Genomic DNA, 16580 nt, shown 5'->3' with positions numbered 1-16580 from the left:
GACTGGAATCGCTGCAGAGGAGACTCCACAACCTCTCTGGGCAGCCTGCTGTGGGGGCTCAGACACCCTCACAGCAAGGAAGCTTTTTCCTGACATTCAGATGGAACCTCCTGTGTTCCAGATGGTGCTCCTTACCCCTTATCCTGTCACTGGGCACTACTATACAGTTTGGACTCATCCTCTTGATATTTGTATTCATAAGCACTGATAAGATCCCCTCTCAGTCTGCTCTTCTGCAGGCTGAACAGCCCCAGCTCTCTCAGCCTTTCTCAGTCAGGTGCTCCTTTAACTCTTGATGGCCCTCCTCTAGGCTGTCTCCAGCAGTTCCTTGTCTCTCTTGAACTGAAGAGCCCAGAACTGGACATGATACCTGAGATGTGACCTCCCTAGGGCAGAGGAGAAGAGGAGGAGGAGAACTTTGCTCATCTTGCAGGTCACATTCTTCTTAATCCACTCCAGGATACCACAGACCTTTTATTGGCCCTAGGGGAATGTGTCCTCTTGTGAGGGTGAGAGCTAAGCCACCCTGGTGCCGAGGGTCACAGGAAGGTGAGGGTAGTTTATAATATCTTTTCCCCCCCTTTTGTCCCAGTGCCACCCTTCTGGATGAGATTTGAGCACTTACAACTGAGCTTTCCAAGATGTTAAGTATCCAAGATGGCCATACAGCAGATCCAACCTTCCATCCTGCAGCAGCACAAGGAGGGTGTTTAGCTAAATCCCTCCCTGGCTCCAGCTACAATTTCAGGCAGGGTTCAAGCTTCTGAAAATCTCAGCACCAGTGTAACGATGGAGATTGTGTCTCTGGCTTCTGTCAGTTCCAGCAGGGCCTCTAAGACAGGTTTCTAAAGTGCAAATCTATTAATGGTGTTAATTTAATGAAACCTGCAGCAGATGCAGAAGCTATCACCTGATTGAATCACTTCTAAATTAGTGCTGGTAGCTGTCGAAAGAAATGGGATTGAAGCCTTGGTGGAACACACATGGAAAGCATACAGAGCAGACAACCTACAGCACCTCTGGGCTGACATAAGTGGCTGCAAGGTACAGCCCAGTGATAGCTAGACAGACAGAAAGACAGCCAGACAGAAAGACAATTGATAGACAGACAGAAAGACAGAGAGACTTCAGCAGAGAACCACAAGGATGACTGTGGGACTTGAGCATCTCCCCTATGGAGACAGACTAAAATCCCTGGGGCTGTTTAGTCTGGAGAAGAGAAGGCTGAGAGGAGATCTGATCAATGTGTGCAAATATCTGAGGGGTGGGTGTCAGTGGCTGGGGCCAAGCTCTTTTCAGTGCTCAGCAGCGATAAGACAAGGAGCAACAGCTACAAACTGGAACAGAGAAGATTTCAGCTCAACATGAGGAGAAACTTCTTTAGAGTGAGGGTGACAGAGCCCTGGAACAGGCTGCCCAGAGAGGTTGTGGAGTCTCCTTCTCTGGAGTCTTTCCAAACCCACCTGGATGCATTCCTGTGCAGGCTACTCTAGGGAATCCTGCTTGGCAGGGAGGTTGGACTGGATGATCTCTGGAGGTCCCTTCCAACCTCTAAGGTTCTGTGATTCAGTAATTACTTCTTTCCCCCATCAGTCCACTTTTCCTGTGATGGATAATGGTGCTTTTACCAGAAAGGCTTTTGATTCATCCCAACCACTGTACAACCACTGCTGCACGTGCTTTACAAGCTTTGAAGGGGAGAAAAAGTAACAACCTCAGTGTGGGTTATTGCCTACATTAAATTGGAGGGGTGAAGGAACAGGGTGCACACCACAGAGAGCAAAGAGAAGGTGGCTGTGAGGCCTGCACCTCTTCTGGGAGGTGAGCTCTTTGTTCTGCTGCAGCCCAGGTGATCATAAATCTCCCCATCTGGTGGAGCAAAACGTGCCTTGAAGCAAAATGCTGCTTAATATGATATCTCCACCAGAGAAGGAAAATGAAAGGTGGCAGGACATACGTCATGCTTCTGGCAACCTTAGCTCCCAGCTGAACTCATCCATAGGCAAACTAAGTGATGGTTTTCACCCTGTGGCTACAGCTGCCCTGCTCCAAGAGTCCTAGCCATTTTGAGAGCTTTGCTGGGACACACTTAGAGAGCCATAGAACTAACCAGGCTGGAAAAGACCTCTAAGATCATTCAGTCCAACCTATCACCTAACACCTTCTAATTAACTAACCCATGGCACTAAGTGCCTCATCCAGCCTCCTCTTACACACCTCCAGGGATGGGGACTCCACCACCTCCCTGGGCAGCCCATTCCAATGCAAATCACTCTTGCTGGGAAAAAACTTCTTCCTAACATCCAGCCTGAACCTGCCCTGGCACAGCTTGAGGCTGTGGCCTCTTGTTCTGTCCCTAGGTGCCTGGCAGAAGAGATCAACCCCGTCTGGCTACAATCTCCCTTCAGGTAGCTGCAGAGAGCAATGAGGTCTGCCCTGAGCCTACTCTTCTGCAGGCTGCACACCCCCAGCTCCCTCAGCCTTTCCTCACAGGGCTGTGCTCCAGGCCCCTCACCAGCCTTGGTGTCCTTCTCTGGACATGTTCCAGCACCTCAACATCTTTCTTAGAATGGAGGGGTCCAGAAATGGACACAGGACTCAAGGTGTGCCCAAACCAGTGCTGAGTATAGGGGCAGGACTGCCCTGGTTCTGCTGGCCACTCTGTTCCTGATCCAGGCCAGGATGCCATTTGCCTTCTTGGCCACCTGGGCACACTGCTGGCTCATGTTCAGCTGCTGTCGACCAGTACACGTTGGAATCTTAACAGCACAATCTCAAACATGAGCTACCCTTGGCAGCATTCAGCTGGGAGGGCTTCCCTTTCTGTGTTCCTATCCCCTCTGCAGCTCCACCCTGCTGGGTCTGGCTGAGGGTCACTGAGCCCTGAAAAAAACCTCATCACTTCCAAGTTTGGGCTTTTTTTTGTTTGTTTTTGGTAGCTTTTAGCTTCTTTTCTGAAGAGAGGTGGGGTAAAAAATGAAAGAAAGGTGGGGGTGGGGGGAAGAGACCGATTCAGGGTTTGGCAGCTCTCAGAGGAGAACATTCCACACTTGCACATTAAAGGGCTATTTTAGCAAACCAGAGCAAGGAAACAAAGCAACAAACACAAACAATCAGAGAGAAGGGAGAAGAAAAAAAACCAGCCCAAAAGTTGCCTGGCTCAGTAGTTTTTCTGACTGCTGCTAGTGGCTTAGCAAGAGTTGGTTCACTGCCTAATCCGGAGCTCAGAAGAAGAGAGTTCATCTTTAAGTGCTCTTGGCCCAACTACAGAGCACACAATTTCCCTTAAGCCTTTGCCTGGGGCCTGATGATGACTCCAAAACCAAGAAGCTGCTTTGAGGCTGGAAATTTTGGTTCAGGGAGATTTGGTTCATGTTCCCTACATGACACACAAACCTTCACCCGAGTGGATGGGAAGCGCTTAAACGCTACGTAACGTAGCGAACGAGACCAACCCTGAGATGGAAATGATTTCCTTAATTCCTTGCAGCACTGCTGCTGTCACTTCCAGCCATCTGCTAGCTGGGACGCTGCTGATAATCTATTAAGCAGCTTGAGAGATGAAACCTTCTGAAAGCAGAGATCACAAAGAGTTCACTTATTTCTCCGCAGCAGAAAAGGAAGTGGGTGAGGGGGAAGGGGATGAAAGGATGAAACATGCAGCTCGTACTCTGCTGGCTTCAGGATGAAAGCTTTGCTCTCAAAGACAAAAAAAAAACCCCAACCCTGGTAATTTCATACTTCCTTAATGAGAAATGGTGACAGGGACGTGGAGTGAGCAGCAGTCGGAGGTGTTCTGCGAGCCCCCATTATCTTCATGATGCGGCAGCTCATGGTTCTAATCTAAGAGGCCTGTGATCTGCCAAGCTGCCTTGTCAGGGGGTTGAGCAGCCTGCTTTTCAGTCGTGGCTAAGAGTGGAAGAACAGCAACAGAAGGATTTCTCTTTTCATTCAGAGAGGGACTTGCTCCTGAAGAGAACCCCAAAGCCCTGTCCCTGCAATGTGGGCATCTCCCGAGGCATGGAGGCTCAGTGATGCCCTTAGCAGTGTGTGGCCCTTTTGTCCCTCAGCTTTAGGAGTTTCATATCATTTGGATTCTCTCTGCAGACTAAAAGCGAGTGGCAACAATCTCCTTCTCTCTGCTCATTGCTGCCAGGCCCATCCCTACAGAATCATAGAACATCAGGGGCTGGAAAGGACCTTGAAAGCTCATCTGGTCCAGATACAACTTTTTTTTATCCAGGCTTGCATATTTGTGTGTAAAGCAAAAGAAGCTACATAAGGTAAAAGAGTAGCAGGGGAGTGCAGGCAGGCAATGGTTTTGCTTTTAGGTGTTACCCATGGAAAAGCTAAGGCAGCACAAGAGCATGGCAGAAACAAGCCCCATGGACTGCAGTACTCAGCATGCTGGTCACCGTTCCCATCTTTGAGCAGCTTCAATAAGCATAACCTACAGCAGGAACAGCAGAGGGGGGGAAAGGGCAACTGCTCGCCCTTTGCTGAAGCAGTTTTGTAGCATCAAGTCCGCTCAGGAGGTTGAGAGCATTGCCTGCTCTCCAACAGCAGCTTTCAAAGCTATTTTAATCACTTACCACCAGGGATCCACCTTTTGACTAAGATTTTGCCCAGAGCAACGCCATCTGCCTGGAACAGCAGCCAGCCTTTTTAAGATTTCGGTGCAGTATTTTACCTTCGCTGCATTTACTGCCCGCAGAAAGCTCACCAAGTCCATCCCGTTTGAGGAAACGCAGAGCTGGGACCTTCCTGTCTTCGCATCCCTCCTGCGAGACCCAGATCCCAGTCTGCTATTCCGCCGCGCACCAGCAGAGGGCGCCAGTAAATGAGGCAACCCCACCTGGCGAAACGCCTTTCTCTGCTCCTTCTCCCACCGCCCCGAGCCCCGCGGCACCGGTTGCTGCTTAACTCCTTGCTGAAAGGGAATTGCTACTCCGATCAGTCCAAACGGCACAGCGCCGGTGAAACACATCCTTCACTTAATGACGGTGGAGTTTGGAAAGCACTCCAAAAAAGCGGAGCGATCAAAAGGCAGGCAGAGGCTGCACAGCACAGCAAAGCTGCTCAGAGCCTCGGGATAAAGGGTGCCCAGCGGCTTGCTCTGCCAGAGGAGCCCTTGAAGCTCTCGGGCATTAGCTGTGTTGGGTTTAAAACAAGAGAGGCTGTCTCTGGGACAGGGGGAAACAAAGAAACATCGTGTAAACAACTGCTCTGGGGGTCAGGGGCAGGCAGTGGGCGAAGCTGAGTGACTTGCTGGTCTGTTTTAAGATGAAGCAAGCTATAAACAATTTATAAAAGGGCAAGACGTCTCTTTTCAGCTCTGAATCACAGCCTGACTTGGGACCTCCCTCTGCATCACAAACCCCCTTCTTTTTTAACCCGGATCCAAATGCTACTCAGCTGAAATCAGTTGGATTCTTCGGTCAAAATACAAGCATGTAACAAACTGTTGTCATTGAAACCTTTTTTCTCACTCTTCCTATGGTTTATCAAACCTTCATTCTCCACATCAACCTTCAATCAAGGGTGAAGGAGCTGGGGTTGTTTAGCCTGGAAAAGAAGAGGCTCAGGGGTGACTTCATTGCTGTCTACAACTACCTGAAGGGAGGTTGTAGCCAGGTGGGGTTGGTCTCTTCTGTCAGGCAAGCTGCAACAGAACAAGCAGACACAGTCTCAAGTTGTGCCAGGGGAGGTCTAGGCTGGATGTTAGGAGGAAGTTTTTCACAGAGAGAGCGATTGGCATTGGAATGGGCTGCCCAGGGAGGTGGTGGAGGCACCATCCCTGGAGGTGTTCAAGACAAGCCTGGATGAGGCACTTAGTGCCATGGTCTAGTTGACTGGACAGGGCTGGGTGCTAGGTTGGACTGGATGTTCTTGGAGGTCTCTTTCAGCCTGGCTGATTCTGTGATTCTAAGCATAACGGGAGGAGATGAAGAAAGTACAAGCAGCATCTTCTGCTGTTCAAAGTGCAAATTGCTCAGCCCATGCCTCACTGGGAAGGGAACTCATGGTGTCATCCTATCTTCCATGAGAAAAACATTCAGAGGCAGAATGTGAGCAGCTGTCTTTACAGGGACTGAAATAATGTATTTTAAAGAAAGATGGGGAGGGGGGAATACCTAAGGGATATAAAGTGATCTTGGCCCAACTGTGTTCCAAAGACAAACCAACTGTCAGCACAGGGCTTTGGTGCATTTGTAGAATGCTTTAATTTCCAGCTGAGAAACACACAATAGTTTAAGTCATGCAGCCAGGCAGAAAGCTTCTCTTGCTTGCTTTTCTGTGCTTCAATGTTAAGTTCAGTGACGAGGAGCAGATTCTATCTTTAATCTCTACATAAAGCAACTCTTGAGCATCCACTTTCCAGCCTGAGGTTCCATGCAATGTTTACAAGCTGTTCCTGGAATGCAGGGTTTAGTTGGAGGGGAAACTCACGTTCTTTTTCTGTCTGTGCCACTTGTTCTGTGCCACACAGAGAGAAAACGTCACCCACCTCGCAAAGCAAGCCTGATCAGCGATGCTAGCAACAGAAGCAAAACAACCTTCCCCACATAAATACATGCTGCAGCTACAGACACCTGCTTGCATGGCTTTGCTTTGATTGCTCTGGTAGCAGAAAATACAAATAATTTAACAGATAGGAAAAAAAAAAACCCAAAACAACAAAAAAAAAACCCCAACCTTTGATTTCTGTACCTTGCAAATCGAGTTGTTGGCTTTCGTCTCAGAAATAAACCAGAACCAGGCACCAGAAAGAAAGAGAGCAAATGAGAAATTGACATTTTTTTCTACTGCTAAGGCAAAGATGAAGATTTTTTTGTGGATTTCAGCTCATCATCGGTATTGAAATAAACATCACAGGCATTGAGATGCTGCTAAGAAGTACATTTCCATTTGAGTAACGTTTGGTAGCTAGCAGGGCAAAGCATCTTTGTGTCTACTTCTATGGGGCATTGGCTCTTAACGAGCCAATAAAGACAGTACCTGATGGGTACTGCCAAGGAAAATTTTGTTTAGAAGAAGCTACAAGCAAGAGTTTTCTCTCTTTGATGCCCTACCATTGTTCATACAGCTCCTAGTTTTATCTGGTACTCCTGCTTTAAGGTGTGATAGCCAAAGACGCCTCTCCCTCACTCATGCATTGTTAAAACCAGTGTGATTAAAAGTGACTGAGCAGCCAAGTGATGGATGTGGGAAGAGCTCATTCTGCATTTTGCCCATGAAGGTCCCATCATGCATTATTTGGTATCACCAAGACAACTGCATCTATTGGGAAGAGACTGGAGGTGTTCAAGAAAAGACTGGATGGGGCACTTAGTGCCATGGTCTAGTTGACTGGATAGGGCTGGGTGCTAGGTTGGACTGGATGATCTTGGAGATCTCTTCCAACCTGGTTGATTCTAAGACTGATGGCATCAGCAGTTCCATGCCTGTGGCAGGCATTATGAGCTTGTTACTACATTGGGTTTTCCAAAGAGGTCATCCTAAGATGATAAAGAGTTGGGCAAGTCCAGAACTGGATGGTCTCACCCCAACACAACAAAAGGATCCATGCATGTGCTTACTTCCTTCCCATTCAGCAAAACGTTGAAACACAGCTGAAGCATGAGGTCAAACACCAGTGAAAGAGCCTGAAGCAAGATTGCCACTTCACCATTAGATCTTTTGAGACTGTAAAAGGAAAACTAACTCAGTGCACAAAAAGCACATCTCAAAAACATACATTTGGAGGCGCTGACCTTGCCTTTGATTTTCTAGAAAACAACAGGCCATTTAATTCTGGAGGAGGAACTAGAATTCCCATCCCCATTCTTACATCCAACTAGGGAAGAGCTCTTGGAAACAATTTTCTGTACACATTATCTGCAAGAGTGGCTCAGAGCTAAAAAAGAAATAATCAAGTCTACTAAGTGAGTTTGTATCCTCAAAAATTACAGTCTGTGTTTTAAGTTGTTGATAGCAACAGTAACAGACAAAAGAGATCTGGCCTTTCTGACAGGAAAAAAAACCCACTCTACAGCTAAAGTGTGCACTTAGATTAGTGAGGACATGGATAAAGCATAGAATCGTCAGGGCTGGAAGGGACCTCAAGGATCATCTAGTTCCAACCCCACTGTCATAGGCAGGGACACCTCAAGCTAGATTGAAAGCAGCAGTGTCAAACACAAAGGAGTGAGTAACAAAGAGAACGTGAGACAGCTGATGGCTACACACTGCAAAGCTTGCAAGCAGAGAGCACAGAGCTAAGAGTTCTAAGAAGCTTTCCCAACTGAAACTGCAATTTAGTAACATTAAAGCAACAGAAGAAAACATGAAAAATTGTATGCCCAAATCTGCTTTGCAGGTCTAACACAGTCAGACAAGGAAGGCTCATTGGGAGCATCTTCCTTTACCACTCTGACACTTCTTTGATAGAGGCTCTGGGCAGCAATAAATTCCCCTTTTTCTCAAGCTTGCTGTGAGCATGGCTAAACCACAGCGTTGGCTTCCTGGCCCACTGCAGCTAGCCAAAGCTACAATTAGGAACCCCTGAAATACTTCTCTGGTGAAAAAAAGATAGTAAAAAAAATCAGGCAGCAGGATTTTAGTACCGAAAAAACAGTAAAACAAAGCCAGCCTTGGCTGGTTGGTTCTTTGCCAAAGTATTCTTGTCAGACCAGATGCTCCCCAACACCAGCATCTGACACTGCTGTTATGCTGACGTGCAGGACAAGCCCTGGTCAAGCTTTGTTGACAGCAGGTGCTCAGAGTGGGATAGTCACTGTCAGGTTTCCTAATGATTGTTATGAGCTCTTCCAAGATTCTATCTTAGAGCTTTTTTTCCCAAGGTTACTCCATTCTCTGAAGGTGATTGTCTACTGCAAAAAAAAAAAAGATGTGTCAAATTTAAGACATGCATAAATTAAACTCATGGCTACAGAAGCCTTTGGATTGAACAATTAAGGCAAAGCACAAGAAGGTATCACCCTGAAAGAGCAAAGCCACGTTGCAAAGGACTGAGCTGCACCCTCAAAAGTGCTGCTGAGCTGAAGCCTGAAAGGTGCTGTCCCTTCATGAGAAAAGTTTGCTCTGAAAGACTCCTTCACAAAACGCTGTGCAATGTACTCCTCAATAGCTTCTCCCAGCAAGGCAGGATGTAAAAGCTGGCCACAAAGAAAAACTGCAAGGCAAAAATAAGGGAAACCAACCACCCTGACTGCCGTTTATCATCACAACGCTTCACAAAAGGCAAGACAAAGAGTGAAAAGCACTTTAACTTGTGAAACACGCAATGCAGTTCATGCTCTGGAGAATACCCAGCCTTTTAGCACCCCAGGGGTGCTGCTTTATTAGCCAGCATGCAAAGAGGAATTAGTCATTCTAGCAATGAAGAAGGTAAGTATCTCCTAAAAAGGTTTGGAGCTTCTTAAGCCCTAAATGCAACTGCTATAAACCTAAATTGTTCCTGAGTGTAATTCAGTTATGGTGTGGCCTTCTCCTGAGGAGATCCCTTATCATGTGTTGTAAATTCTTGACGCTCTCTTGGCTGCAGTCTGAGCTTCTGGAGGGTTCTCCTCTTGCTCCTCACACTTCTTCAGGTTTAGGAAGATGTCAGACTTTAGGAAGCGGCTGTAGCTGTCGTATTTCATCAGATTGAATATCTGGGAAAAGAGGGGAGAAGAAGCACAAACACAGTGACCTCAGCTACAGCCCATTTTAAATGAGGCAGACAGGATCTGAATTCAGAGAGTCACAGAATGGCCTGGGTTGGAAGCAACCTCCAAAGGTCATCCAGTCCAACTCCCTCTGCAGTCAGCAGGGACATCCTCAATTAGATCAGGTTGCCTGGAGCACTGTCAAGCCTCACTTGAATACCTCCAGAGATGGGGCCTCAACCACCTCCCTGAGCAACCTGTTGCAGTGTTCCACCACCCTCATGGTGCAGAACTTGATCCTAACATCCAATCTAAATCTGTTCTTTCTTAGTTTGAGGCCATTTCTCTCATCCTGTCCCTGCAGGCCTTTGTGAAAAGTCTCTCTCTATCCTTCTTGTAGCCCCCTTCCAACTCCACTGTCTTTTTGCTCTGTTAGCAGTAAAGCACTCCTGGAAAGCACACATTAAAACACACTTCAAGCTCTCACCAGGGGCCGCATGTAGCAGGGATTGCAGCCTCCACAGTCACTGTTCTGCAGTAATCTCCACATTACTTTAAGAATCATAGAATGGCCTAAGTTGGAAGTGACCTCAGAGACCAAAAAATCAACCAGGTTGGAAGAGACCTCCAAGCTCATCCAGTCCAACCTATCATAGCCATAGCCAATCAACCAGACCATGGCTCTAAGTGCCTCATCCAGGCTTTGCTTGAACACCTCCAGGGATGGTGACTCCACCACCTCCCTGGGCAGCCCATTCCAATGCCAATCACTCTCTCTGCCAACAACTTCCTCCTAACATCCAGCCTAGACCTCCCCCAGCACAACTTGAGACTGTGTCCCCTTGTTCTACTGTTGATTGCCTGGCAGAAGAGACCAACCCCACCTGGCTACAACCTCCCTTCGGGTTGCCCTTCTCTGGGCACGTTCCAGTATCTCAACTGCCCCAACCTCTCTGCCATATGCAGAGACACCTTTCAACTAAACTGAGCTGCTCAAGGCCTCATCCAGCCTGGCCTTGAACACCTCTAGGGAGGGGACATCCACAAACCCTCTGGACAACCTATTTCAGACTCTGACCAACTTCATACTGAAGAACTTCTTCCTGAGCTCCAGTCTAATCCTGCTCTGCCTCAGCTTCAAACCATTCCCTTTTGGCCTGTCTCTAGACACCCTCAGGAAAAGTCATGGAATCATTGATGATGATGGTGAATCAGATGATGGTTTTCACAACAGTCAGTTCTGAAAGCCTCATACTGAAGGTTGGAGATCACATGCCAAGGTCAACAAGTAGGATTTTACAGCTGATGATCAGATAACTCCATGTGTGGACATGCCAGGACACTACCTGCTGCCAGGACACAGCAGCCTGCCAAGCCACCAGGAATAAAACCTAATGAAGGTGTCCATCTGGGAGAGGAGTTGGAAGACAGAGGGAGAAGCAGAGCTGCAGAGATACCTTTGAGGCACCTTTCTGATTGTCACTAGTCTTGGACAGAACAGCTCATGGTACATGCAGAGCTTGTACTGCATCCCTTAGAGAAGCCCCTCAATAATTTATACAGCTACTGAGCCTGCAAATTGAGCCTAGACTGAAACATTGGTTTCATCAAAGTTTCTCATGCCAATCTTCCCATCCCTTTAAGGCTGCTACACTGAATGCCAAGACTGATCTCAGGCCAGATCAGAACTGTTTCAGCTACCTGCCACAAAAGCCCTAAGCTGGTTGAGTTGTACTTTGCCAGTTAAAAAGTGGTTTAAAATTGGTGATGGATTAAATGTGTGCCATTGGGCTTTTCACTGGCCCAAGACCTGCCCCTGATCTCATAACCACTCTGCAGCCACACACATTTGTGCCATTGGGCTTTTCACTGGCCCAAGACCTGCCCATGTTCTCATAAACACTCTGCAGACACACAAATTTGTGCCATTGGGCTTTTCACTAGCCCAAGACCTGCCCCTGATCTCATAACCACTCTGCAGCCACACACATTTGTGCCATTGGGCTTTTCACTAGCCCAAGACCTGCCCCTCTTCTCATAACGACTCTGCAGCCAGCATGGAAATACAATGTCAGTGCTGAGTATAGCTCTTATCTCCCAGGCCTTGAGTTCAGGCTTGTCCCTTAACACAACTGCTTCCTCTCCTATTTATACCCATGGCAGACTGGAAAGCTGGGACTCATTTGGAGTATTCTGCGAACAAAAGGGCTTGGGAGAGTAGCTTGGAATCCACAAAGGTGTCAAGGTCAGGTTTGTATTTTGCTCAGCCTTAAAACAAGAGTGGAAGAAATAAAGGCAACTGAGGCAAAACTGAAGCCTGCATCACCCTCTGCCTATTATTTCAAGGGTGGAGCTTCTCTGAGTCATGCTTCATGGCTGACTGCATTTTATGGTACTTGGAGTAACTCAATTTCCAAGACAGATTTCTGGATTCTGATCTGCATGCATGGATAATCTCTGTCTGGACAGCTCCATCTTTACCTTTACAGGCTTCATTCCTAACTGATAGTACAACCAGCTGTTTATTTGGAATAATAATAATTATTATTACAATAATAATAACAATAATGATTTTTTTTAATCATCTCAAACTGCTTTTTGATTTCCTATCTCAAGGAACCTGGACAGATAAAAGCAAACACAAATCTTGACTGTTCTTCTCTGTGCATTGGCTGAAATAAGCCCTTTGCAAATAAATGACACAAAGCACTTCACCAATCACTGTTTAGGGGTTTAAATACTTAAGGTCACCTTTAAAACAGTGGAACTTTTGCTCTCAAATGTATGTATGTATTTGGAAGAGTTAAAATCCCAACACATCGTGTCAGTGCAGACCCAAATCAGTGCAGTTAAGCAAAGTCAGATTACATCTTCTGGTGTTGGCTAACTAAAATATAAGTAAACTTTTTCAATTAGCTCAAGGAGAGGAAAAAAATTGTAAGGAAGGCATCAGCTGTTAAAATGTCCTAAGTCAATGTTAAGAATTTAGACCTCTCTTGTTCCTGGAATCATTTAAAGCATCTCCCAGACAGAAAGAGGCCTGTAAGATCAAACCCCTCTGGAGCCTGGTCAGCCAAATGCACAGAACAGATCCATTCTATAATCACACACAGAATCAGCCAGGTTGGAAAAGACCTCTAGGATCATCGACTCCAACCTCTCACCTAACCCTTCTAATTAACTAAACCATGGCACCAAGTGCCTCATCCAGCCTCCTCTCAAACACCTCCAGGGATGGGGACTCCACCACTTCCCTGGGCAGCCCATTCTAATGCTAATCACTCTCTATGAAGAACTTCTTCCTAACGTCCAGGCTGAACCTACCATGACAGAGTTTGAGGATGTGTCCTCTTGTTCTGTCACTGGGTGCCTGGGAGAAGAGACCAACCCCCACCTGGCAAAAGCAGAATTCCCTTGGCCCCTCCTCTCATCACCTCCCTGGAACAGAAACATTTACCCTATCAGTATTCTGACATTCAGGTTTCTAGGAACCACTAACACCACTTTGTTCAGCATGAACAGCTGTCTCCAAGCTACTCCTTCGAGACCATCCCATGAGCACAAACCCACACCCCACAGGCAACCCTATTTAAATCAGTTGGTCCCTGGAGAAGTGAAGTGCAAGTTAACGGTTCTGCTGCAGACCAGCCTGTGGCTTTCGAGCTGTGCCTTTTTATCCTTCAGACACACAGTGCCAGCAGCAGTTACAGTGCTCTGTAGAGAATAAATTATACCAGCCTTCATAACTTTATAAGGATTGAAAAGTAGGAAAGACCATAACTCTTCTTGAACTATTATCTAACAGCAATAAACAGAAGTTTCAAGCAGTGGAAAGCTGCACCAACCCAGAACTGCTCTGCCTTTGGTTTTAAAAGTCCACAGATTTTTCTTCCCACAGCAGTGGGATTCCTTTACCACTGGTCTAGTATGCTTATAGTCCAGGTATCACTAATCCCTGGCTGCTCAGGTGTATGTTCCCTTGTGAAACTGCAAAACCTTCAAACTCCAGCAGTCTCTCCAGGCTCACAATCACCCACCCCGAAACTGCAGCGCTCAAACTTACCAGAACATTTTCTTTCCCTTCCCCCCAAGTCACAGAAGCTCCTCCATGAAAAGCTCTTTGCTTCTTCATATGGAAATTAAGTCTCTGCTAATGATTTGGGAACCTGCTTGAAACACAGCAGAGCCTTTGCTCCTCAGAACACTTCAATGGATTAAGCCAAGCAGTGCCCAGCTAAGGCATTCACTACCTGATGTGAAAGGTACTGAAAAGACTTCAGATGAGCAGGCTGGCTCCCCACTAAAGAGCTCCAGAGGAAAATCCAGGTAGTCCTGAGAATGGTAGAGTAATTAAAAGTAGTACAGGCTGCAAGTGCTGGAAAGCTGCAGATAAGAATGACTCACTTGAGAACTTATGCTTGAAAATAAGGGGAACATGCAGAAAATTTACCACCAGAAGAGGTGCCTGCAAAGCGCCACCTGATCACCACCAGACCTCCCAGGTTCTATGGGAAAAGGCAAAGCAGATCCCAGCTCCTCTTTTTAAGTTGTGTGTTACAGAAGAGGAGCCCTTTCAGGAAACTGCATTATGTTAGTATCAAAATAAATCCCCCCAAGAAAGCCAAGTGAAGAATCTTGAGCTCTCAAGGAAACTAGTGGCAACTGCAGAAACAAACAGCAGTGGTGACTCAGCACCAGTGAACACACAGGAAAACGTGGGCATGGACTTACTCAGCTGGAGAGTTCTCAAGCCACCAGCAGAGGAATTCGAGAGAAAACTTCATCTAATCCACTGCTACCTGTGGCATGGACTGAACAGGTGCCTGCTTATTGGCAGCACGGATTAGATAGGTAGGTACCCACCCATCCAATCCATGCTGCAGGTAGCAGAAGGCAGATTCCCAACATTCACAGACTCACAGAATCATTAAGGTTGGAAAAGACCTTTAAGATCATCAAGTCCAACATTTAGGATGTCAAGTAAGTGACCTCAATGTGGCCTTTCAGTATCTTAAGGGAGCCTACAAGAAAGATGGGGAGGGACTTCTGAGGCTGTCAGGGACTGATAGGGCTGGGGGGAATGGAACAAAGCTAGAAATGGGTAGAGCCAGACTGGATGTTAGGAAAAGTTCTTCAGCATGAGGGTGCTGAGAGCCTGGCATGGGTTGCCCAGGGAGGTGGTGGAAGCCTCATCCCTGGAGGTGTTTAAGGCCAGACTGGACAAGGCTGTAGACAGGTGTCCCTGCCCATGGCAGGGGGGGTTGTAACTAGATGATCTTCACTGCCCAAAAACAACTACTATGAAATTAAAACACTTTAGCAGTTCTTACATCTGCTTCCTTAATTGACTTCATTGTTTTCAATCCCTTTTCTATTTTTGAAACAAATGAAGAGTGACTGAAGGACCTGGGGATGTTTGGTGTGAAAAAGAGGAGGCTGAGAGGAGATCTCATCGCTACAACTACCTGCAAGGACATTGTGGGGAGGTTGGTACTGGTCTCTTCTCACAGGTAAACAGCAACAAAACAAAGGGGAGAGGCCTCAAGCTGCAACTGAGTAGGTTTAGACTGGGCAGTAGGAAAAAGAATTTCACAGGAAGAGTGGTCAGGCATTGGAATGTGCTGCCTAGGGAGGTGGTTGAGTCACCAAACCTGGATTCATTTAAAAGTCCTTTGGATGTGGTGCCTGGGGATGAAGTTTAGGGGTGAACTTTGTAGAGCAGGATTATTCATTGGACTTGATGATCTCAAGGGCCTTTTCCAACCTGAATGTTCCTGCAATCCTTGTGGTTCCTTCCAACCCTGACTGATTCTATGATTCTAATAACCAAACTTCCATGACCACTAAACTATATCCTGATGCACCACATTTACAGCTTCTTGAGCACCTCCAGGGATGGCAATGCCACCAACCTCCTGGGCAGCCTGTTCCAATGCTGCACCACTCTCAGGAAAGGAGTTTTTTCTAATGCCCAGTCTAAACTTCCCCTGGCACGGCTTCAACTCATTTCCTCTCATCCACTCACTATTTACTTGAGAGAAGAGAAGAGAACAACACCACCCTCACTTCAACCTCCTTGCAGGTAGCTGTAGAGAGCAGTAAGATCATAGAATCAGCCAGGTTGGAAGAGACCTCCAAGATCATCCAGTCCAACCTAGCACCCAGCCCTGTCCAATCAAACAGACTATGGCACTAAGTGCCTCATCCAGGCTTTTCTTGAACAACTCCAGGGATGGTAACTCCACCACCTCCCTGGGCAGCCCATTCCAATGACAAATCACTCTCTTTGTGAAGAACTTCCTCCTAACATCCAGCCTATATTTCCCCCAGCACAACTGGAGGTCATGTCCTCTTGTTCTGTCCCTGGGTGCCTGGCAGAAGAGGCTAACCTCACCTGGCTGCAGCCTCCCTTCAGGTAGTTGCAGACAGCAATGAGGTCCCCCCTGAGCCTCCTCTTCTCCAGGCTAAACAATCCCAGCTCCCTTAGCCTCTCCTCACAAGTCTGTGTTCCAGGCCCCTAACCAGCTTCATCATCTTTCTCTGGACACATTCCAGTATCTCAACAGATCTCTCATCAAGCTTTTGTTGTCCAGACTCAACAATCCCAGCTCCTTTAGCCACCTAGGAGATGCCTTTCAAACCCCTCACTGGCCTTGTTGCTCTTCTACAGTTTGTGTTTAGAGTCAGTCAAAAGCAGACAAAACCTAATGAAATTGTGCTCTTGAAGAAAATATCCTTACCTGGTCCTGGAGCTTCTGAAACATAAGAGGGTGAGGGGTCTCCAAAATGGTCTCACTCAGCCGGGACTGCCCTTCAACATTGACTTGGGAGGAAGCTTTACTGGACAGGAAAGTCATGTAAATCTCTTTAGCTTTTTCTTGCATCTGCAAAAAAAAAGGACACATTTGTTTAGAGAATGATCTGCTGTGG

The 16580-nt window shown here is 46.9% G+C and overlaps 1 protein-coding gene across 2 annotated transcripts in view; it reads right to left on the bottom strand.

The window, feature by feature from the left end:
* Positions 1-6200: 6200 nt before the first annotated feature.
* Positions 6201-16580, bottom strand: part of RGS10 (regulator of G protein signaling 10) — a 35305-nt gene continuing 24925 nt past the window's right edge. For both annotated transcript variants that reach the window (XM_064144268.1, XM_064144267.1), the window contains exons 4-5: positions 16391-16534; positions 6201-9656 (exon numbers count right to left, since the gene is read on the bottom strand). In XM_064144268.1, the coding sequence (XP_064000338.1) occupies positions 9510-9656; positions 16391-16534 (291 nt within the window). In that variant the 3' untranslated portion in view covers positions 6201-9509. The remainder of the gene's footprint in view (positions 9657-16390; positions 16535-16580) is intronic.

Source organism: Pogoniulus pusillus, chromosome 6 (assembly GCF_015220805.1).
Source record: "Pogoniulus pusillus isolate bPogPus1 chromosome 6, bPogPus1.pri, whole genome shotgun sequence".
Classification (NCBI taxonomy): domain Eukaryota; kingdom Metazoa; phylum Chordata; class Aves; order Piciformes; family Lybiidae; genus Pogoniulus; species Pogoniulus pusillus.
This window is presented reverse-complemented; position numbering and strand designations above follow the sequence as displayed.